Here is a 25,509-nt window from a genome sequence, read left to right as displayed (position 1 = left end):
AGTGAAGAGGTCAAAATACCAGAAGACAGACATTCAATATTTTATTTAGGTGGGTAATGACAGCAGGGGTTAAAGAATGAAAGATGTGAGGGAATAAGGTTACTGGTGCATGTTGTAGATAGAGAAGCAGCCAACTTTCTTCTGTAACAGGTTCACATGTGGAAAGTGAGCTTGAGGTGCAATAGCAAAGGAGATCTAGGCCCTGAGGGGAATGTGCAAAAATGTCCTGAGATATGGTTGAATTTTTTCTAGGAAATAAGTGACCAGTTCATTAGTCTGAGGTTGGTGATGGGGGACCATTTTTTTTTGTAGCCAGGTACCTGCTGTATCCAGCATCTGGAGCGCTTTCCATTGGCTTCTGCAGAGGGAGGCAGTAGGCTTTACTTTGCAGGTGCAAATAGCTGTCCTGGCTCCATGCCGACATCGGTTCAGCAGATGGAGGCCGGCAATCTGATGTCTGGCAATCGTCTGGCTGGCAGTTTCCACCCACGGATTCCGGCTGGATCATGTGTTTCATCACACCTAGCCAGAAAACAAGTTTATTTAGCAAGTGACACAGAGTATGCCCAGGCACTAGGAACCTTACAACCATAAACCAAGCTTTCTAACCCAGATATTGACCAGTTCCCATTGATGCAGAGCAAATAGAAATATCTGATCTACAATGCTCATGTGCCCCATTCATAGGATAAGTCTACAATTGTTGTGCCCCTTGTGATATTTATCAACCCACAGTGATTCTGCCCGCATGGCAGAGATACACCAGGCTGGTAGTGCTGGAGCAAGCAGAGCACTAACCTGGTGGATGTATAGAGGAAGGATAGAAATCAACAGCAGTGCGACCCTGCGCCATCCGGGGATCCATATATGATGGCATCATCATCCAGCGAGGGTCAAACCCCAACATCTGGGGGTGGTGGGAATAGAAGGGGCGCGTGTGGTTGGTGTGGGTAGATGCCATGTAGGCTTGCTGTTGCTGCTGCTGCCACTGCTGCATCTTATACAGCTGCTCCTAAGGACACAAGAGAAGCAAGGCAATATATCAGCAGGAATTTTATAGAAAGACACGTCCCCCAATGAGGCGAAGGAGAAATTTAGTATAGTTCTGCTGATTTGCTATGTCATTACCCTATGTGAAGCTTAGGTGTCCATGGTTACAACCACTCAGATAATAAGTTAGCTAGTTGTATGTGGTCGTAACCATAGATACTCAGGCTACTGCAATGTCCTGCACAAGGGGCAAGCGACATAGCGAATAAGAAGAACTATACTACATTTATAATTAGAGGCATTTGCTAATACTATTATCACACTTACAACATAGTGTGATAGCATCCTGGAGATGGGAAAACTACTTTACAATTTCCCAGCATTTAGTGCCTTCCAAGAGCTTGCACTGGTAATGCAGAAGAATCAGATAATGCACGGACAACTAGGGCTGAGGAGTCGATAAGCCAAACCTCAGACTCCTCAATTTCCCTGACTCCCAACTCCACAACAGTGGTCACTACTGAGCACCGCTATTTTTATGGTGCTTACTGATTACATAGTGTTTTTTGCACAAATCACTTTGTGAATTTTGCAGATTATTCTGATTTTTTTGCACATTTACCATAATGATGTCTTTTTGCTCACATGATATAATCATGTTTAACAAGGTAGCATAGGAGCAATTCATATATGTTCCTTTTTTCAGGGATGGCTATATTTATTTATTGTTACATTCATTGCCATTTCATCGGTTGTGATTTATTTTACAGTGCACTTTGCATTAAAATTGTGATAATTTCATAATCGGCAGATTTGCATATTATGAATTATAATTGCCTCCCACTCTGATACATTTCTTCGTTCAAAAATATTTCTTTGTGTGCATTTTCACATTCATGTTATACATTGAGTCCTGGATTTTGGTATGCTTTTTTTGCGTTACAGTGCTTGGAAAGTTAGCCATTTTTATGTATGTTCCTAATAAAGGTATTTTATACAAAAAAAATTTTTTGTCAATTTATCGTCTTTCCCTTGGTAATATCTGTGGTTGTGTGTATTTATAGTGTGATAGTATCCTGAAGATGGGAAAACTACTTTACAATTTCCCAGCATTGCGTGCCTTCCAAGAGCTTGCACTGGTAATGCGGAGGAATCAGATTATGCATGGACAACTAGGGCTGAGGAGTCGATAAGCCAAACCTCAGACTCCTCAATTTCCCTGACTCCTGACTCCACAACAGTGGTCACTACAGAGCATGTACATAAAGTGCAGCACAGATTCATCTCATCTATAACCCCACAGCACTGGTCACTACTGATCATGTACATAAAGGGCAGCACAGATTCATCTCATCTACGGCCCCCACAGCACTGGTCACTACTGACATGTACATAAAGGGCAGCACAGATTCATCTCATCTATAACCCCACAGCACTGGTCACTACTGACATGTACATAAAGTGCAGCACAGATTCATCTCATCTATAACCCCACAGCACTGGTCACTACTGACATATACATAAAGGGCAGCAAAGATTCATCTCATCTACGACCCCACAGCACTGGTCACTACTGACATGTACATAAAGGGCAGCACAGGTTCATCTCATCTACGACTCCACAGCACTGGTCACTACTGACATGTACATAAAGGGCAGCACAGATTCATCTCATCTACGACCCCACAGCACTGGTCACTACTGACATGTACATAAAGTGCAGCATAGATTCATCTCATCTATGACTCCACAGCAATGGTCACTACTGAGCATCTACATAAAGTGCAGCACAGAGTCATCTCATCTACGACTCCACAGCACTGGTCACTACTGACATGTACATAAAGGGCAGCACAGATTCATCTCATCTACGACCCCACAGCACTGGTCACTACTGACATGTACATAAAGTACAGCATAGATTCATCTCATCTATGACTCCACAGCAATGGTCACTACTGAGCATCTACATAAAGTGCAGCACAGAGTCATCTCATCTACGACTCCACAGCACTGGTCACTACTGACATGTACATAAAGGGCAGCACAGATTCATCTCATCTACGACCCCACAGCACTGGTCACTAATGATCATGTACATAAAGGGCAGCACAGATTCATCTCATCTACGACCCCACAGCACTGGTCACTACTGGGCATGTACATAAAGGGCAGCACAGATTCATCTCATCTACGACCCCACAGCACTGGTCACTACTGAGCATGTACATAAAGGGCAACACAGATTCATCTCATCTACGACTCCACAGCACTGGTCACTACTGAGCATGTACATAAAGGGCAGCACAGATTCATCTCATCTACGACTCCACAGCACTGGTCACTACTGAGCATGTACATAAAGGGCATCACAGATTCACCTCATCTACAACCCCACAGCACTGGTCACTACTGAGCATGTACATAAAGGGCAGCACAGATTCATCTCATCTACGACTCCACAGCACTGGTCACTACTGAGCATGTACATAAAGGGCAGCACAGATTCATCTCATCTACGACTCCACAGCACTGGTCACTACTGAGCATGTACATAAAGGGCATCACAGATTCACCTCATCTACAACCCCACAGCACTGGTCACTACTGAGCATGTACATAAAGTGCAGCACAGATTCATCTTATCTACGACTCCACAGCACTGGTCACTACTGAGCATGTACATAAAGGGCAGCACAGATTCATCTTATCTACGACTCCACAGCACTGGTCACTACTGAGCATGTACATAAAGGGCAGCACAGATTCATCTCATCTCCGACCCCACAGCACTGGTCACTACTGACATGTACATAAAGGGCAGCACAGATTCATCTCATCTACGACTCCACAGCACTGGTCACTACTGAGCATGTACATAAAGGGCAGCACAGATTCATCTCATCTACGACCCCACAGCACTGGTCACTACGGAGCATGTACATAAAGGGCAGCACAGATTCATCTCATCTACGACCCCACAGCACTGGTCACTAAAGGGCAGCACAGATTCATCTCATCTACGACTCCACAGCACTGGTCACTACTGAGCATGTACATAAAGGGCAGCACAGATTCATCTCATCTACGACCCCACAGCACTGGTCACTACTGACATGTACATAAAGGGCAGCACAGATTCATCTCATCTACAACCCCACAGCACTGGTCACTAATGATCATGTACATAAAGGGCAGCACAGATTCATCTCATCTACGACCCCACAGCACTGGTCACTACTGAGCATGTACATAAAGGGCAGCAGATTCATCTTATCTACGACCCCACAGCACTGGTCACTACTGAGCATGTACATAAAGGGCAGCACAGATTCATCTCATCTACGACTCCACAGCACTGGTCACTACTGAGCATGTACATAAAGGGCAGCACAGATTCATCTCATCTACGACCCCACAGCACTGGTCACTACTGAGCATGTACATAAAGGGCAGCACAGATTCATCTCATCTACGACCCCACAGCACTGGTCACTAAAGGGCAGCACAGATTCATCTCATCTACGACTCCACAGCACTGGTCACTACTGAGCATGTACATAAAGGGCAGCACAGATTCATCTCATCTACGACCCCACAGCACTGGTCACTACTGAGCATGTACATAAAGGGCAGCACAGATTCATCTCATCTACGACCCCACAGCACTGGTCACTACTGACATGTACATAAAGGGCAGCACAGATTCATCTCATCTACAACCCCACAGCACTGGTCACTAATGATCATGTACATAAAGGGCAGCACAGATTCATCTCATCTACGACCCCACAGCACTGGTCACTACTGAGCATGTACATAAAGGGCAGCACAGATTCATCTTATCTACGACCCCACAGCAATGGTCACTACTGAGCATGTACATAAAGGGCAACACAGATTCATCTCATCTATGACCCCACAGCAATGGTCACTACTGAGCATGTACATAAAGGGCAGCAGATTCATCTTATCTACGACCCCACAGCACTGGTCACTACTGAGCATGTACATAAAGGGCAGCACAGATTCATCTCATCTACGACTCCACAGCACTGGTCACTACTGAGCATGTACATAAAGGGCAGCACAGATTCATCTCATCTACGACCCCACAGCACTGGTCACTACTGAGCATGTACATAAAGGGCAGCACAGATTCATCTCATCTACGACCCCACAGCACTGGTCACTAAAGGGCAGCACAGATTCATCTCATCTACGACTCCACAGCACTGGTCACTACTGAGCATGTACATAAAGGGCAGCACAGATTCATCTCATCTACGACCCCACAGCACTGGTCACTACTGAGCATGTACATAAAGGGCAGCACAGATTCATCTCATCTACGACCCCAGAGCACTGGTCACTACTGACATGTACATAAAGGGCAGCACAGATTCATCTCATCTACAACCCCACAGCACTGGTCACTAATGATCATGTACATAAAGGGCAGCACAGATTCATCTCATCTACGACCCCACAGCACTGGTCACTACTGAGCATGTACATAAAGGGCAGCACAGATTCATCTTATCTACGACCCCACAGCAATGGTCACTACTGAGCATGTACATAAAGGGCAGCACAGATTCATCTCATCTACGACCCCACAGCACTGGTCACTACTGACATGTACATAAAGGGCAGCACAGATTCATCTTATCAACGACTCCACAGCACTGGTCACTACTGAGCATGTACATAAAGGGCAGCACAGATTCATCTCAACTAAATGCTGAGATCCTTACATCAGGAACAGAAATTTATAAGACATTTCAGAACGTTCACAAATTATGAAAACATTTACAGCACATCCTGCATTGTACTACTGCACCCAATGTGTTATATATTTTAGGAGTTGTTCCATTTTATACACACTCCACAGCCCTGTGGGCAACTACCCCTTGCAATATAGGAGCTCAGAGTTTATAGCTATGGATTGCAGCAAGAATGATGACCATTTCGAAAAAAATAGCGGCCTAATAAAGAGTACAGCTCTGAGGTAGAAGACTATATTACAAATGTCCCAGTGATAACAGATTTCTCCCCCATTACCTGCTGCTGTCTCTGGAACCTTGGTGGGATTAATTTTTGATGTTTGCTGAAATCCTGCACTGGAGACATGGATTCTCTGCAGTCATCCTCACTGCTGCTTTCGCCTCGTGGAGCTACTGGAGGCTCCTCATCTAAATACTCAGAGGGAGATTCCTGGGAAAACTCTAGAAAAAGAATAAAACCCACAATCAGGAATGTAAGAAAGATGACCACTCTCCTCCCTCAGTAAGGGAACAGCTATGCAATATCTCAGGCCTCTGCACCATTTGGCCGTACCTCTTCGAAAGCTCTGTACGTTCTCTTGAGCACTACTCCTGTCTGAGACCGGAGACCTGGGGTCCTCATTCTCCTTGTTTTCCATCCGCTTAGGCGTCTCACTCCCGGATTTAGAAGCCTGTTTGGTCTTTTGATCCAGTTGCTTGAGTTTTGCAGCGCAGGCTGCTAATCGTTCTTCACGAGTCCTGCGTTCTTCCTCCTCACGCCGTTTGCGAGCACGCTCAACTGCTTCCGATATTTCAGATGTGACAAACTTTTGCCTCGAAGACGCTTTCTCATCCTTCTCCTCAACAACAGAAGCCTGACGCAAAACCGCAGCCGACGTCGACGTCTACACAAGAGAACAAAAAAGTGAATAATATTACCACAATGATAAACCACAAACGGAAAACTGCAGCAAAGTATATTATACTGCCCCCTGTGTACAGGAATATCACTAAAATACTGCCCCTACGTTCACGAATATACACACATGGTCAAAATTGTTGGTACCCCTCGCTTAACCCCTTTACCCCCGAGGGTGGTTTGCACGTTAATGCCCAGGCCAATTTTTACAATTCTGACCACTGTCCCTTTATGAGGTAATAACTCTGGAACGCTTCCATGGATCCCGGTGATTCTGAGACTGTTTTCTCGTGACATATTGTACTTCATGATAGTGGTATAATTTCTTTGATATGACTTGCGTTTATTTGTGAAAAAAAAATGGAAATTTGGCGAAAATTTTTAAAGTATTTCAATTTTCCAACTCTGAATTTTCATGCCCTTAAATCACAAATATGTCAAACACAATACTTATTAACATTTCCCACATGTCTACTTTACATCAGCACAAATTTGGAACCAACATTTTTTTTGTTAGGAAGTTATAAGGGTTAAAAGTTGACCAGCGATTTCTCATTTCTGCATCATTTTATTTTTAGGGACCACCTCACATTTGAAGTCACTTTGAGGGGGTCTATATGATAGAAAATACCCAAAAGTTACACCATTCTAAAACCTGCTGCCCTCATGGTGCTCAAAACCGCATTCAAGTTTATTAACTCTTCAGGTGCTTCACAGGAATTTTTGGAATGTTAAAAAAAAAAAAAAAAAAAAAAAAAAAAAAAAAGATTTTGGGTACTCACAGTAAAATCTTTTTCGGAGTCTTCATTGGGGGTGGACACAGGAAACCATGGGTGTAAGCTGCTGCCACTAGGAGGTTGACACTATACACCCACCAACTGGCATAAAGCTAATCAGTTAGTGAGAAAGCAGTAGAAGTAGAGAATGTAACAAACAATGTAATAGATAACAGCAGAACCTGATAAAACTATAAACAACACCGACACTTGATGGTGAACTGCCTAGGAGGCCCCCACCGAATGCATGGAGTGTGCCGTGATGCTCAGTGGGCGTGCTCTATCCCTTTTCGACGGTAAGCTTCCAGAACGGTGGAACGGATCCAACAAGCAATGTTAGACCTGGACGCAGGGAGACCCTTTCTTTGACCCTCTGGGATGATGAACAGAGAATCTGAGCGCTGGAAAGGCTCACTCCTGGACAGAAAGACGCAGAGCTCTCACTAAATCCAGTTTGTGCAGCGATCGTTCTCGGGGGTGAGAAGGAGAGACGGACAAAAAGATGGAAGCACAATGTCCTCATTCGGATGAAAACCGGAAACCACCTTGGGAAGAAAGGATGGAATCGGACATAGGACCACCCTGTCCTGGTGAAAGATCAGGTAAGGAGAACGACAAGAGAGCGCTGCTAGCTCAGAGACCCGTCTAATTGAAGTGATAGCGACCAGGAAAGCCATCTTCCAGGAAAGGAATGTGGAAGAGTTCTCACGCAGTGGTTCAAACGGAGGCTCCTGTAAGATGTCGAGTACCAAATTAAGATCGCAGAGATCCACTCGGGGCTGGTAGGGGGGGAACGGAGTGAGCAACTCCCTGGATGAATGTTTTGAGGCCAAACGGCCAAATTCCCTTGGAACAGAACTGACGGCACAGAAACTTGTCCCTTAATATAACGAAGGGACAGTCCCGACTCCAGACCCAACTGCAGAAAAGACAGGATGGATGGGAGGTGAAAAATCATTGGAGTGATTTGGTGACCTTCACCCCAGCGGAAATATGCTTTCCATGTTCAGTGGTAAATGCGGGAAGACGAAGGCTTAATCATAGTCTGGATGACCTGATCGGAGAACCCAGCCGATCAGCGGCAAAACCACAGCTTCAACAGCCATGCCGTTAAATTGAGCGACTGAGAACTCTGGTGAAAGAGGGGCCTCTGCGGCAAAAGGTCCGGGAGATCCAGAAGTCTCCACGGCATGTCCGTTAGGAGGTTGACCAACTCTGTGTACCAAGGTCTTCTGAAAAATAGAGAGGATTAATAAAACACAAGAAACCTAAAAGGTAGATAACGGGGCTGAGAGCAGCCCTGTGTCCACCTCCTACTGACACCAAGCTAAAACTGATTAGCTTTCTTCCAGTTGGTGGGTATATACTGCTGGGGAGGGGCTAACCCCTTTTTTTTTTGCATAGTGTCAACCTCCTAGTGGCAGCAGCATACACCCATGGTTTCCTATGTACCCCCCAATGAAGAGAGAGAGAAATTAACATTTAACTTTTTTGTCATAAGAAAAAATTACTTCAAATCCAATTTTTTTTTAATTTTATTTTACCAAGAGTAACAGGAGAAATTCGACCCCAAAAGTTGTTGTGCAATTTGTCCTGAGTACGCTGATACCCCATATATGCAGGTAAACCACTGTTTGGACGCATGGCAGAGCTTGAAAGGGAACGAGCGCCGTTTGACTTTTTCAACGCAAAATTGGCTGGAATGAAGATCGGACACCATGTTGCATTTGGAGAGCCCCTGATGTGCCTAAACAGTAGCAACCCTCCACACAAGTGACCTCATTTTGGAAATTAGACCCCCTAAGGAACTTATCTAGATTTGTGGTGAGCACTTTGAACCCCCAAGTGCTTCACAGAAGTTTATAACGTAGAGCTGTAAAAGTAAAAAAAAAAAAATAAAAAAAACATTTTTTTCACAAAAATGATCTTTTTGCCCCTGATTTTTTTATTTTCCCAAGAGTAGCAGGAGAAATTGGACCCAAAAGTTGTTGTGCAATTTTTCCAGAGTATGCTGATACCCCATATCTGGGGGTGTAGTGAAATATGTATTTGTATGGATGTATGACCAGCAGTAACTTAACATCTGTTCTAGGCTGCAGCTCTTCACAAAGGTCATGACCTATGTTAGGCTAGTTTCACATTTGCGTTTCAGGGCGCAACCAAATTACAACAGGTTGCGTTTGGCGCTGGTCCGCGCACCGTCAAAAGGACGCATGCGCCGCCAAACGCATACATCTGTTCTAGGCTGCAGCTCTTCACAAAGGTCATGACCTATGTTAGGCTAGTTTCACATTTGTGTTTCAGGGCGCAACCAAATTACAACAGGTTGCGTTTGGCGCTGGTCGGCGCACCGTCAAAAGGACGCATGCGCCGCCAAACGCATACTGCGCATGGCCTGCGTCCCCAGTGATAAAGATAGGGTACGCAGGACGCATGCAGCGTCTTGCGCCGGTAGGCGGAGCTACCGGAGGAGGCGCGGCAGGGGGCGGGGCTTAGCGGCGGCCGTGCGCAGGCCGTCGCTGCGCCCTGAAACGCAAAATGTGAAACTAGCCTTATCCTGAGAAAAAAAAAAAAACAGTTTTCCTGGTCTCGACCCCAGGGGGCCTTCCTGAGAGCACACAGAATTGGAGACATTTCACACCTTCTGGTGCCTGTGCAGAGAGATCCAAATTACAGCGGGACACTATTTACTATGAGAAAGGAAAGTTATACAAACAGTGTTCAGGAAAAAAAAAAAATAATGTATTCATTGGTAGATTCGCCATGATCCAGTCACAAACCAGCGATTAGAATATTAATCTGAGAAGCTGGTCTAGAAATCTGATCTCCAGGTTAAATCTATAAATTAGGCCTTTACACGTAGAAAGCTGTTCACAGACTGAGGGACAGCCAAGCTGGTGTGAGCCATTCCATATTCATCCTCCCTCAGGGAACAGAATGCCAGACTACAAAGTTTAGATATTTCTGAAAGTTTTTTTCAATGTTATTTTACCATTGTTTTTGCATATTTGTATGTCACTGTTTATTCCCATATTTTTATATCCTTTTATTGTAAGCACTGTACCTTTTCTATTAAAGCTTAAAACTTTAATAAATTTGAACCTTGTATGCTTTAAAGAATCCATAGCATTAGAGTGTATGATCTTGGTGATTGGGGGACAGTAGTAGTAGTAATATTTCTGGGACTGATTGCCCGTGTGTTCAGTGAGTGGTGGCAGCGTGTATGAGCGGTGTGCGATTTATGCTCCCATTGCAGCATAGGACAGAGGTGGAATGCTGGACTGAGTGAGAGGTGATAGATTAACCCTTGCAGGCACAACCCCAAGTCACGTGCTGAGAAGAAAAGAGGGTATGTGACAAGGGGTAAACCACTGTTTGGGCATATGGCAGAGCTTGGAAGGGAACGAGCTCCATTTTACTTTTTCAACGCAAAATTGGCTGTAATTAAGATAGGACATTATGTCGCGTTTGGAGAGCCCCTGATGTGCCTGAACAGTGGAACCCCCCACAAGTGACACCATTCTTTAAACTAGACCCCCTAAGGAACTTATCTAGATGTGTGGTGAGCACTTTGAACCCCCAAGTGCTTCACAGAAGTTTGTAACGTAGAGCTGTAAAAATAAAAAATCATTTTTGCCACAAAAATGATCTTTTCGCCCCCAAATTTTTTTTTTTTTTTTTTATTTCCCCAGGAGTAACAGAAGAAATTGGACCCTAAAAGTTATTGTGCAATATTTCCTGAGTACAACAATACCCCATGTGGGGGTAAATCACTGTTTGGGCACAGCTAAGAAGGCAAGGAGCGCCAGATTTTACTGCTTTGGTTTACAGTGACCCAAATTTTACAAACTACTCCTCTCAATGAATTCATCTAGGGGAACAGTGATCATATTGACACCATGGGTGTGTCATAGAATTTTAGACCACTGGGCAGTGAGGCCAAAATTCCTACAGTTTTACCACCAAAATGTTCTTTTAGTCAAAGATTTTACATTTTCACACAAGAAGTGGGTATAAATGGCAACAAAATTTGTCCCACAATTTCTACTGAACGTGGCATATGTGGCTGTACAGTGCTACTTAGCCATGCGGAGAGACTTGAGAGGAGAGGAGCGCTATTTGCCTATTCAAGGGAATGGGTCAGTGTACATGTCAGTATGTTTCAACGCACAATGTGTCCGTGGGCAAAACATGCTGACATGTCCGTTTTTTAATGTCAGCACAGGCCACAAGACATCCAGCACATGTTCATACGCATAAGGGCTCATACTCACTTGCGGATACATGTATTTCTATGCAGCCGCACGCTCCGGTCCTAGTGTCAGGTTTCCATGCGAGACTCACGCATGCCAAACATGTGCCGCAAGTATTATACACATGGACACTGACATCTCCGGTACTGGAAATATCAGGACGTGTGAAAGAGGCCTAAGGCTGTGTGCTCACGCTGCAGATTTTTCTGCGGTTCCGCAGCGGTTTTGGCCGCTGCGGATCCGCTGCAGTTTTTGCTGCGGTGTACAGTACCATGATTCCCTATGGGAATTAAAAACCGCAATACAGACGGTGCGGAATTTTCCGCGCGGATTATCTGCGGTTTTCAATCCGCACAAAGAATTGACATGTCAATTCTTTGTGCGGATTCTGCTGCGGTTTGCCATCTCCTCCACTGAGGAGATGAAAAACCGCAGGGCAAAACCGCAGAGCAATCCGGAGGTAAAACCGCAGGTATTTTGACCTGCGGATTTTACAAAATCCACGCAGATGAATCCGCACCTAATCCGCAGCGTGTGCACACAGCCTTATAGCGGGTTTTTATGTTTGGTCACACACTAAAAGACACCTTTTATTGCAAAAAAAAAAAAAAGAAAAAAAAGAAAAAAAAAGAAAAGCTTTTGCATCACCATATTTTGAAAGCTATAATTCTCCCATATTTTTGCCTTCAGAGTCATGTGAGGACTTGCTTTTGCAGGACGAGTTGACGTTTTTATTGGTACCATTTTCGGGAACATTACTTTTTTTGATCGCTTTCTATTCTGATTTTTAGGAGACAGAATTAACAAAAGCCAGCAATTCATGAACTTCTTTTGGGGGGGGGGGAGCTTATACCGTTTCCTGTGTGGTAAAATTGATAAGGCAGTTTTATTCTTCGGGTCAGTACGATTGCAGCAATACCTCATTTATATCCTTTTTTGATGTTTTGGCGCTTTTATACAATAAAAACTTCTAGAAAAAATTATTATTTTTGCATTGCTTTATGGGGGCTTGTTTTTTGAGAGACAAAATGACATTTTCAGCGGTACCATGTTTATTTATATCCCTCTTTTTGATAGCGTGTTATTCCACTTTTTGTTTGACAGTATGATAAAGCATTGTTTTTTGCCTTTTTTATGGTGTTCACTAAAGGGGTTAACTAGTGGGACAGTTTTATAGGTTGGGTCGTTACGGACGCAGCAATACCAAACGTGTGTACTTTTATAGTTTAGATTTTTTTTCATTCAAATATTTAGTGATAATATATATTGATTTTTTTATAAAATATTCTTACAATTATTTTAAAAAAAATTTTTTAATTACTTTTTGCTGACGTTTTTACTTTGTCCCACTATGGGACAATCATTTTTTGCAGGCTGATCGCTTCTATAGCATGCAGATGAAGCAGCAGCTGCATGCTATAGAAGCTGTCAGCGCTGCACTTAGTGCACTGACACAGACTTTCCTGATATGCACTGCGCACGACAGGAAGTTTATTCGCTCTGGTGACTCGGATGTCGTCATGAGGACATCGGGTTACCATGGCAGCGTTCGGGACCCCGCGTCACGCTGCGGGTTCTCCGATCCAAAGGCAGGCAGAGGGGCTGTCACACCTCTGCCTGCTCCCAGAATGCTGCATTTTGGGGGTTCAAGTGCCGGGAGCGGTCTGTGACCGCTCCTGTCACCTAGTACCAAGCGTCAGCTATGACAACCAGCTGACACCTGGCGGCGATTAGCCGCGCACCCCCACGGTGGCTGACAACCCCAAGCGCTCCAGGCTAATAGCGCCAGACCGTAAGTGGGTGGGATATATTAATAATATAGCGGTAAGCACACTAATATAGAATCCCCTCTGCTGGACAAACCCTATATCTTCTTGGGTATCTGGAAGGTCCTACAAAGACACTTGTAACACTAGTGGAAGTCCAATTACTCATTATTACAAGTGTCAACAGCAGAAATAACAGCTAAATAATATTCACAACTGTGGTGGAGAAGAGTTTATCTTCCCTTCAAAAGTTTGCTGTACAAACACATTCTCTTGACTTCAGGTGTTAATCTTTGCTTTTCAACTCAACAAAGACTGAGGGTTACAGCTGCCAATAACTTAAGAGGGAAAAAAAAATATCATTTTGTTTGCATATTCTTAATTGCTTTTACAGCTTCTTTTTTCTCGGCAACTAACTACCAATTTCAGGTACAAAGCTATTGAATATCCTGAATTTTTGAAAGCTAAAATTCTTTTTTGCGTCCTCTTTCTAATATGTGTATATATTTCTCAATGTTTAGAGATTTTTAATTGTATCCCCCTTAATTAACTTTGTCCATATCACATCCATATAAAACACATCATAGATGATAACTGAGGATGACTAGATTTTAAAATACGCATAATAGACATATTCGGAGGCCTAATTAGTACTAACCAGAAAAGTTCAATACCACATCTATTATAGTGCCTTGCAAAAGTATTCAGCCCTGGAAACGTTTCAGCCTTTTCCCACATATCATGCTTCAAACATAAAGATACCAAATGAAAATTTTTGGTGAAGAATCAACAACAAGTTGGACACAATTGTGAAGTTGAACGAAATTTATTGGTTATTTTAAATTTTTGTGGAAATTTAAAAACTGAAAAGTGGGGCATGCAATATTATTCAGCCCCTTTAACTTAACACTTTGTTGCGCCACCTTTTGCTGTGATTACTGCTGCAAGTCGCTTTGGGTAGGTCTCTATCAGTTTTGTACATCGAGAGACTGAAATTCTTGCCCATTCTTCCTTGGAAAACAGCTCGAGCTCAGTGAGGTTTGATGGAGATCGTTTGTGAACAGCAGTTTTCAGCTCTTTCCACAGAAACTCGATTGGATTCAGGTCTGGACTTTGACTTGGCCATTCTAACACCTGGTTACATTTATTTGTGAACCATTCCATTGTAGATTTTGCTTTATGTTTGGGATCACTGTCCTGTTGAAAGACAAATCTCCGTCCCAGTCTCAGGTCTTTTGCAAACTCCAACAGGTTTTCTTCAAGAATTTGGCTCCATCCATCTTCCCATCAATTTTAACCATCTTCCCTGTCCCTGCTGAAGAAAAGCAGACCCAAACTACGATGCTGCCACCACGTTTGACAGTGGGGATGGTGTGTTCAGGGTGATGAGCCGTGTTGCCTTTACGCCAAACATATCGTTTGGCGTTGTTGCCAAAAAGTTCGATTTTGGTTTCATTTGAGCAGAGCACCTTCTTCCACATGTTTGGTGTGTCTCCCAGGTGGGCTTGTTGCAAAACTTTAAATGACACTTTTTATCGATCTTTGAAAAATGGTATTTTTTCTTGCCACTCTTCCATAAAGGCCAGATGTGTGCAGTGTACGACTGATTGTTGTCCTATGGACAGACTGTCCCACGTCAGCTGTAGATCTCTGTAGCTCATCCAGAGTGATCATGGGCCTCTTGGCTGCATCTCTGATCAGTCTTCTTTTGTGTGAGATGAAAGTTTAGAGGGACGGCTGGGTCTTGGTAGATTTGCAGTGGTATGATACACCTTCCATTTCAATATGATCACTTGCACAGTGCTCCTTGGGATGTTTCAAGTTTTGGAAATCATTCTGTATCCAAATCCGGCTTTAAACTTCTCCACAACAGTATCACAGACCTGCCAGTTGTGTTCCTTGTTCTTCATGATGCTCTCTGTGCTTCAAACAGAACCCTGAGACTATCACACAGCAGGTGCATTTATACGAAGACTTAATTACACACAGGTGGATTATATTTATCATCATTAGTCATTTATGACAACATTGGATCATTCAGAGATCCACAATGAACTTCTGGAGTGAGTTTGCTGCAATAAAAAGGGCCGAATAATATTGCACGCCCCACCTTTCGACTTTCCACAAAAATTTAAAATAACCAATAAATTTTGTTCAACTTCACAATTGTGTTCCACTTGTTGTTGATTCTTCACCAAAAATTTACATTTGGCATCTTTATGTTTGAAGCATGATATGTGGGAAAAAGTGTGTGTGTGTGTATATATATATATATATATATATATATATATATATATATATATATATATACACACACACACATACATACACACACACATACATACATACACTGTATAGATGAAGTCATGTTTGTTGTTTTCGACACGAAATACTCAGGATTGCTTAATATCTTGTGCACAATAGGACAATGACCAGCAAATATAGTATAAGATTATATGACTAGCTGATGTGGTGTTAGATTAAGTAAAAAAAAATAGTTAATCATTGTCCTATTGTGTACAAGATATTAAACAATTCTGTCTAATTCTTGTCGATAACAGCAAACATGATTTCATCTATACAGCATAAATCAAAGAAGGACACAGGATTCTACTACAACCGTTCAGAACATTTTGCGAATTCCAATGAAATCTAGATCCCCGATATAAAAAAAAAAAAAAAAGGCGTAAAAACAGGTTCCTAATAAACCCTCTTGAGTTGACCCATTAGAAAGCAACAATAAAATAACTGACCCCATCAAACTAAATAGTTTTCCCCCAAAACAAACAGAAGTCATGGACACTTCAATTTCCTTTAAAAGGAAAGGCCCGGGAGATTGAAGCAAATTTCTCTCCCCATCGATTGACACCTCGGAAGTAAATTCATATGATTCATCACCAAACCCCAGCCGTGAAAAATCCAGGTTTAAAAACAATGTACCATACAAAGCAGAATCCTCAAAAGCAGATATAGAATCGTATGTGACGAGTTTAGCCGAAAAAGTTAGAGATAATATGAAAATCAATTTTGAAAAGCAGACAAAAATATTCCAGGACATATTTGAATTAATAGGAAACTGGAAAACCATGAAGAAAGACTAGTAGAAGTTGAGAGAAAAACAAACTATATCAAAGGAAAAACAGGACATTACCACTGAAATACATAGACCAAAAATCAAAATGGCAGACATTGAGGACAGACGTAGGAGAAATATTAAAATCAGGGGCATGCTTGAAAGTATAACCCCGAACAAAACTATCCGACTTTGCAAAGTCAGTTTTTAAAAAAATGATCCTGAATCTCTCAGACTCTGATTTAACAATTGATAGGATCCATCATCTGCCTAAAGGCCCCGTCACACATAGCAATCTCACCAGCGAGACCGCTGTGTGTGACAGCGATCAGCGACCGGCCCCCCTGCCGGTATTGCTGATTGCTGCAAGAAAACTCTGGACATTTTTTTGGTCGCTGATCTCCCGCTGGCCAGCACGCATCGCTGTGTGTGACAGGCGGGAGACCAGCGATCAGCTGTACTAGGATGTAAAAAATAAAAAAAAATAAAAAATATTGTTATTCTCACCTTCCGACGTCCTGCGCAGCATTCCCGCCTCTCTCCACGCTCCGGTCCCAGTAATCCTTTGCAAGAATGACCGCAAGACTTCGCAATCCCGCGAGAACGGACGTCATCGTGGTCATTCTCACAAAGGATAACTGGGACCGGAGCGTGGAGAGAGGCGGGAATGCTGCGCGGGACGTCGGAAGGTGAGAATAACAATATTTTTTATTTTAATTCTGTTTTTGACATGAATATGGCATCAGCGCTAACGAACACAGCGATGCCGCGCGCTCGGCATCGCTGTGCTAATTGCTGGTGAAGCTGTCTGACCGCTCACCAGCGATCACATAGTGACTTACCAGCGATAGTGACACATTGATATCGTTGTCGGGATCGCTGGTAAGTCGCTATGTGTGACTCCAGCTTTAGCCAAGAGGTGTCCCAATAGATCTTCCAAGGGACACTATCATGTCAAGGGACAGATTCAAAATTTCATCAAAAATGAAAAAAAGGTTCCCGGAACCCTATAGTCACCTTAAATTATATGCTGACCTCTCAAAAGAGACTATAGACGGTAGGAAAAACTTCAAATCAATAACCACCCATTTAAGAGATAATGAAATTCCCTACAAATGGGGTTTCCTGCTAAAACTCTTGGTTCACTACAAAGGCAAAACCACTGGTTTATTCTCACCAGAGGAGGGACTTGAATTCCTGGCCTCTATTGGTATATTGCCTCATAAAATGTATATGTTCCTCCAGGGCCTAATCGCATTACATGAGGACCACAATTGCTTTAAGGGCATTTGGGAGTTAATAGTATGTCCACTTTAAACACACTCTTAATTTGATTGAGTTATCGCTTGGATGTATAAAGCCCCCGTTACACTAAACGATGTCCCAGCGATCCCACCAACGATCCGACATGATGGGATCGCTGGGACATCGTAAGACAGCCCCAGTGATCAGGACCAGCGACGCTGGATGCTGGCTTCTAATGTAAACATCGGGTATCTAGGAGCCGCGCGACTCTTGGATACCCGACGTTTACATTAGCGTCCAGCGTGTACGCCACTTTCCAAGGCAAACAGCGGGTATCCAGGAGCCACAGCTCCTGGATACCTGACGTTTACATTAGCGTCCAGCGTCGCTGATCTCTCGCTGCCACACGCAGCGATACGCGCTGGGCAGCGGGAGACCAGCGATTGAAAAACGGCCCTGGCCGCTCGAGCACGATCAGCTATAACCGGCAGGTGGGGCGGTCGCTGATCCCCATCACACACAGCGATCTCGCTGATGTGTCACAAAATCAGCAATCTCACTAGAGATCGCTTAGTGTGACAGGGCCTTAAACCGCAATTCTGAAATTAAGTTAAACTGTGCAATAATTGTAAAGTTTTTAGAACGGTTAAGTTTACAGATTCTCTCTACATCAGAGGATGCTGCTTCAAGTTCTTTCATCACAAACTTTCCCCCACAACCATAGGAGAATCCTACATTGAGGATTCCCTTAAGAGGACTTTTTCACAAAATTGTATCTCTACAGTGTTATTTGTTAGTATTGTTATTGTTTTTTCTTCATATCAAAACCGCGTTCATGTTCTTCAAATTTTAGAGTTAACTTTCCTGACTATTTAAAACTAATACTTCTCAAGCCCATTCATTTTAATATACATTAAACATCGGATTCTTTCAAACCAAAATGACTATAAAACTCTTGACATACAATATCAGGGGATTAAACAGGCCTAAAGAACGCTTTATAAGTCAAAAAGAAATTAATTTAAATAACTCATGCACAGACAGTTTGCTTACAGGAAACAATTCAAAAACAAATGATGATCACCCAAACTTTGAAAATAAAAATTTCCCCAACGCTTTTGAATCATCCAACTCAAAGAAAAAAGTGGGTGTCAGTACAATGATTAAAAACGCTCTCTCTTTTGAATTTCTGGAAGAGGTCATAGATAAAAAAGTAAATCATATTCTAGTATGTAATTTAAATCACCAAACTTATACTATCACTAACGTTTAACCCCTTTACTCCCAAGGGTGGTTTGCATGTTAATGCCCAGGCCAATTTTTACAATTCTGACCACTGTCCTTTTATGAGGTAATAACTCTGGAATGCTTCCATGGATCCCGGTGATTCTGACATTGTTTTCTTGTGACATATTGCACTTCATGTTAGTGGTAAAATTTCATTCATATAACTTGCGTTTATATTTGTGAAAAAACGGAAATTTGGCGAAAATTTTGAAAATTTCACATTTTCCAAATTTGAATTTTTATGCTCTTAGCCCCTTAAGCCCCAAGGGTGGTTTGCACGTTCATGACCGGGACAATTTTTACAATTCTGACCACTGTCCCTTTATGAGGTTATAACTCTGGAACGCTTCCATGGATCCCGGTGATTCTGACATTGTTTTCTCGTGACATATTGTTAGTGGTAAAATTTCATTCATATAACTTGCGCTTGTGAAAAAAACGGAAATTTGGCGAAAATTTTGCAAATTTTGCAAATTTGAATTTTTATGCCCTTAAATCACAGAGATACGGCACACAAAAAACTTAATAAATAACATTTACCACATGTTTACTTTACATCAGCACAATTTTGGAACAAAAATTTTTTTTTGTTAGGAAGTTATAAGGGTTAAAAATTAACCAGCGATTTCTCATTTTTGCAACGCCATTTTATTTTTACGGACCACATCACATTTGAAGCCACTTTGAGGGGTCTATATGATAGAAAATACCCAAAAGTGACACCATTCTAAAAACTGCACCCCTTAAGGTGCTCAAAACCACATTCAAGAAGTTTATTAACCCTTTAGGTGCATCACAGGAATTTTTTGAATATTTAAAAAAAAATAAAAAATGAAAATTTAACTTTTTTTCACAAAAAAAATAATTCAGGTTCAATTTTTTTTATTTTACCAAAGGTAACAGGAGAAATTGGACTGCAAAAGTTATTGTGCAATTTGTCCTGAGTACGCTGATACCTGATATGTCGGGGGGGGGAACCACAGTTTCGGCGCATGGCAGACCTCATAAAGGGAAGGCGCGCCGTTTGACTTTTGCAACTGCAAAATTGGCTGGAATTCAGATCGGATGCCATGTCGCGTTTGAAGAGTCCCTGATGTACCTAAACAGTGGAAACCCCCCACAAGTGACCCCATTTTGGAAACTAGACCCCCACGGAACTTATCTAGATATGTGGTGAGAACTTTGAACCCCCAAGGGCTTCACAGAAGTTTATAACGTACAGCCGTACAATTAAAAAAAATCATATTTTTTTACACAAAAATGATCTTTTCACCCTTAATTCTTATTTTTCCCCAAGGATAACAGGACCCTAAAAGATATTGTGCAATTTGTCCTGAGTGCGCTGATACCCCACATGTGGGGGTAAACCACTACTTGGGCGCATGGCAGAGCTCGGAAGGGAAGCAGCGCCATTTGACGTTTTTGGCTGGAATTGAGATCGGACACCATGTCGCGTTTGGAAAGCCCCTGATGTACCAAAACAGTGGAAACCGCCCACAAATGACACCATTTTGGAAACTAGACCCCCCAAGGAACTTATCTAGATGTGTGGTGAGCACTTTGAACCCCCCAGTGCTTCACAGAAGTTTATAACGCCCGGGTGTGAAAATAATCATATTTTTTCCACAAACATGATCTTTTAGTCACCAATTTTTTTATTTTCCCAAGGGTACAAGGAGAAATTGGACCCCAAAAGTTGTTGTTCAAGTTGTCCTGAGTACGCGGATACCCCATATGTGGGAGAAAACTACTGTATGGGCACACGTCGGGGCTCGGAAGGGAAGTAGTGACGTTTTGGAATGCAGACTTTGATGGAATGGTCTGCAGGTGTCATGTTGCCTTTGGAGAGCCCCTAATGTACCTAAACAGTGGAAACCCCCCACAAATGTCCCCATTTTGGAAACTAAACCCCCTAAGGAACTTATCTAGATGTGTGGTGAGCACTTTGAACCCCCAAGGGCTTCACAGAAGTTTATAACGCCTGGGCGTGAAAATAAAAAAAATCATTTTTTTTCCACAAAAATGATATTTTTGCCCCCAATTTTTTATTTTCCTAAGGGTAACAGGAGAAATTGGACCCCAAAAGTTGTTTTGCAATTTGTCCTGAGTATGCCGATACCCTATATGTGGGGGTAAAACACTGTTTGGGCGCATGGCAGAGCTTGGAAGGGAAGGAGCACCATTTGACTTTTTCAAAGAATTGGCTGGAATTGAGATCAGACGCCATGTTGCATTTGGAGAGCACCTGATGTGCCCAAACAGTGGAAACCCCCCAATTATAACTCCAACCCTAACCCCAACCCTAACCCTAATGGGAAAATGGAAATAAATACATTTTTTTTTATTTTATTATTTTTCCCTAACTAAGGGGGTGATAACGGGGGGTTTGATTTACTATTTATGGCGGTTTTTATGTTTGGCGGCTGTCACACGCTAAAAGACGCTTTTTATTGTAAAAATAGTTTTTGCTTCACCACATATTGAGAGCTATAATTTTTTCATATTTTGACCCACCGAGTCATGTGACGTCTTATTTTTTGCGGGACAAGTTGACGTTTTTATTGGTACCATTTTCGGGCACGTGACATTTTTTGATCGCTTTTTATTCCGATTTGTGGGACGCAGAATTAACAAAAACCAGCGTTTCATGAATTTCTTTTGGGGGGGTTCGTTTACACCGTTCCGCGTGCAGTAAAATTGATAAAGCGGTTTTATTCTTCGGGTCAGTACGGTTACAGCGATATCTCATTTAGGTCTTTTTTTATGTTTTGCCGGTTTTAGGCCGGTTTCACATTAGCGCATTTTATGCGCACGCACGGCCGGGGGTAGCTCCGCCCCCGATCCGGCTCTCTGCCCGGCGTGCCCGCCCCTTGCCTGTAGCGCCGCCTCCTAGCGGACGGCGGCGCCTGCGATCGGCGCACCCTATCTTTAGCATAGGGTGCGCCGATCGTGCGCAGGTCGTGCGCTAGTTGCGCTTTGACCTGCGCTGCGCACTTATGACGGTGCGCCGTGCGCGCCAAAATCCGAAAAGTTCGATTTTGGCGCGCACGGCGCACCGTCAAAAGTGCGCAGCGCAGGTCAAAGCGCAACTAGCGCACGGCCTGCGCACGATCGGCGCACCCTATGCTAAAGATAGGGTGCGCCGATCGCAGGCGCCGCTGTCCGCTAGGAGGCGGCGCTACAAGGAAGGGGCGGGCACGCCGGGCAGAGAGCCGGCTCGGGGGCGGAGCTACCCCCGGCCGTGCGCGCGCTGAAAATGCGCTAATGTGAAACCGGCCTTATGCAATGAAAACTATTGAAAAATAATTATTTTTGCATCGCTTTATTCTGCGAGCTATAACTTTTTTATTTTTTTGCGGATGACGCTGTATGGCAGCTCATTTTTTGCGGGATAAGCTGACGTTTTCAGCGGTACCATGGATATTTATATGCATCTTTTTGATCGTGCGTTATTGCACGTTTTGTTTGGTGGTATGATAAAAAATAAAAAACGAAGCAAAAAATGATTTAAGGGGTTCGTTAAAGGGGTTAACTAATGGGACAGTTTTATAGGGCGGGTCGTTACGGACGCGGCAATACCAAATATGTGTACTTTTATTGTTTTTTTTTATTTTCAAAAAATTAATTTATTTGGGAATAATTTTTCTTTTTACTACTTTATTTAGCGATTTTTTTTTAAATTATTTTCACACTTTTTTTTTTTTTTTTTACTTTATTGCAATGTCCCAGGTGGGACATCACTGTCCTGTGAGAGATCGCTGATCTGTCACACCACAGATCACTGTGACAGATCAGCAATCTATCACAGGCAGTGCAGCAGGCTTCCTCGTGCCTGCGCTTTGCAGGCATGAGGAAGCCAGCTCCCTACAGGCCCCCCGAAGGTCCCCGTCGCCATCTTGGATCCGGGGGCCTGTAGGGAAAGAGCCCCCCGCAGCAGCGCTGCACATTGAGCTGCCGTGGGGGGCTCAGGGAAGCACGGCGGGAGCCCCCTCCCTGCCGATGCGTCTCTTTAACCCCAGGTATCGCGTTTGATCGCGGTGTACAAGGGGTTAACGTGTCGGGGGCGGTCACGGACACATTGTGCCGGGTGTCAGCTGACACCCGGCCGCGATCAGCGGTGCTCACCACGTGGGCGCCGCTGGTCGCTATGACGTACTATCCCGTCCCTGGGAATTAAGTCCCAGGGCACATGGACGGGATAGTACGTCTGATGGCAGAAAGGGGTTAAATCACAGATGTATGGCATACAAAAAACTTCATAAATAACATTTCCCACATGTTTACTTTACATCAGCACAATTTGGGAACCAACATTTTTTTTTTGTTAGGAAGTTATAAGGGTTAAAAGTTGACCAGCGATTTCTCACTTTTACAACACCATTTTATTTTTACGGACCACATCACATTTGAAGTCACTTTGAGGGGTCTATATCAGTGGTCCCCAACCTTTTTTGCACCAGGGACCGGTTTCAAGCAAGACCATTCTTCCATGGCCCAGCAGGGCAGGGATGGAGGTGTGGCAGGGGCAGGGCTTTGGTCATAAGGGGGCGGGGCTATGGACGCGGTTGTAGTGTAGCAGTGCATACTTATAATTAAATAACATTTATAATGTGACTCAACTCACCATAGGTTTTGAATGATTGCTCCATCACCCTCATCCTTGCCTGCTCCATCACCCCATCACTCCCTTCTCCCCATCACTGCCATCTCTCCATCATTGCCTTCACCCCATCACTCCCTTCTCCCCATCATTGCCTTCACCCCATCACTGCCGTCTCTCCATCATTGCCTTCACCCCATCACTCCCTTCTCCCCATCATTGCCTTCACCCCATCACTGCCGTCTCTCCATCATTGCCTTCACCCCATCACTGCCGTCTCTCCATCATTGCCTTCACCCCATCACTGCCGTCTCTCCATCATTGCCTTCACCCCATCACTGCCGTCTCTCCATCATTGCCTTCACCCCATCACTCCCTTCTCCCCATCATTGCCTTCACCCCATCACTGCCGTCTCTCCATCACTCCCATCAATGCCTTCTCTCCATCACCCCCATCATGGCCTTCTCCCATTACCCCCTCATGGCCTTCTCCCATCACCCCAGGCATCATGGCCTTCTCTCCCCATCACGGTCTTCTCCTCATGTCCCCATCTCCTCCAGGGCCAGGCTCCACCTACACAAATATAAATATATATAAAAAAAAAATATTATATATATATATATATATATATATATATATATATATATATATATATATATATATATATATATATATATACACACACACACACACACACATATACACACACTCACTGGCCACTTTATTATTAGGTACACCATGCTAGTAAGGGGTTGGACCCCCTTTTGCCTTCAGAACTGCCTCAATTCTTCGTGGCAGAGATTCAACAAGGTGCTGGAAGCATTCCTCAGAGATTTTGGACCATATTGACATGATGGCATCACACAGTTGGCGCAGATTTGTCGGCTGCACATCCCTGATGCGAATCTCCCGTTCCACCACATCCCAAAGATGCTCTATTGGATTGAGATCTGGTGACTGAGGAGGCCATTTGAGTACAGTAAACTCATTGTCATGTTCAAGAAACCAATCTGAGATGATTCGAGCTTTATGACATGGCGCATTATCCTGCTGAAAGTAGCCATCAGATGTTGGGTACATTGTGGTCATAAAGGGATGGACATGGTCAGCAACAATACTCAGGTAGGCTGTGGCGTTGCAACGATGCTCAATTGGTACCAAGGGGCCCAAAGAGTGCCCAGAAAAAATTCCCCACACCATGACACCACCACCACCAGCCTGAACCGTTGATACAAGGCAGGATGGATCCATGCTTTCATGTTGTTTACGCCAAATTCTGACCCTACCATCCGAATGTCGCAGCAGAAATCGAGACTCATCAGACCAGGCAACGTTTTTGCAATCTTCTACTGTCCAATTTCGATGAGCTTGTGCAAATTGTAGCCTCAGTTTCCTGTTCTTAGCTGAGAGGAGTGGTACCCAGTGTGGTCTTCTGCTGCTGTAGCCCATCTGCCTCAAAGTTCGACGCACTGTGCGTTCAGAGATGCTCTTCTGCCTACCTTGGTTGTAACGGGTGGCAATTTGAGTCACTGTTGCCTTTCTATCAGCTCGAACCAGTCTGCCCATTCTCCTCTGACCTCTGGCATCAACATGGCATTTCCGGCCACAGAACTGCCGCTCACTGGATTTTTTTTTCTTTTTCGGACCATTCTCTGTAAACCCTAGAGATGGTTGTGCGTGAAAATCCCAGTAGATCAGCAGTTTCTGAAATTCTCAGACCAGCCCTTCTGGCACCAACAATCATGCCACGTTCAAAGGCACTCAAATCACCTTTCTTCCCCATACTGATGCTCGGTTTGAACTGCAGGAGATTGTCTTGACCATGTCTACATG

General features: G+C 43.6%; 1 protein-coding gene across 6 annotated transcripts in view; it reads right to left on the bottom strand.

Moving 5' to 3' along the window:
• Positions 1-25,509, bottom strand: part of PRRC2B (proline rich coiled-coil 2B) — a 119,416-nt gene that overhangs the window by 20,725 nt on the left and 73,182 nt on the right. For all 6 annotated transcript variants that reach the window (XR_012222604.1, XR_012222605.1, XM_073555945.1 and 3 more), the window contains exons 12-15: positions 6,331-6,661; positions 6,055-6,218; positions 799-1,012; positions 321-522 (exon numbers count right to left, since the gene is read on the bottom strand). Coding sequence is in view for 4 of the 6 variants with exons in the window: in XM_073555945.1 (XP_073412046.1) it covers positions 321-522; positions 799-1,012; positions 6,055-6,218; positions 6,331-6,661 (911 nt within the window). In the remaining 2 variants the exon portion in view is untranslated. The remainder of the gene's footprint in view (positions 1-320; positions 523-798; positions 1,013-6,054; positions 6,219-6,330; positions 6,662-25,509) is intronic.

Source organism: Dendrobates tinctorius, unplaced genomic scaffold (genome assembly GCF_039654945.1).
Source record: "Dendrobates tinctorius isolate UK_male_01 unplaced genomic scaffold, ASM3965494v1 ptg000231l, whole genome shotgun sequence".
In the NCBI taxonomy this organism is placed as follows: Eukaryota; Metazoa; Chordata; class Amphibia; order Anura; family Dendrobatidae; genus Dendrobates; species Dendrobates tinctorius.
Note: the sequence above shows the minus strand (reverse complement) of the source record. Positions and strands in the feature narration are given on the sequence as shown.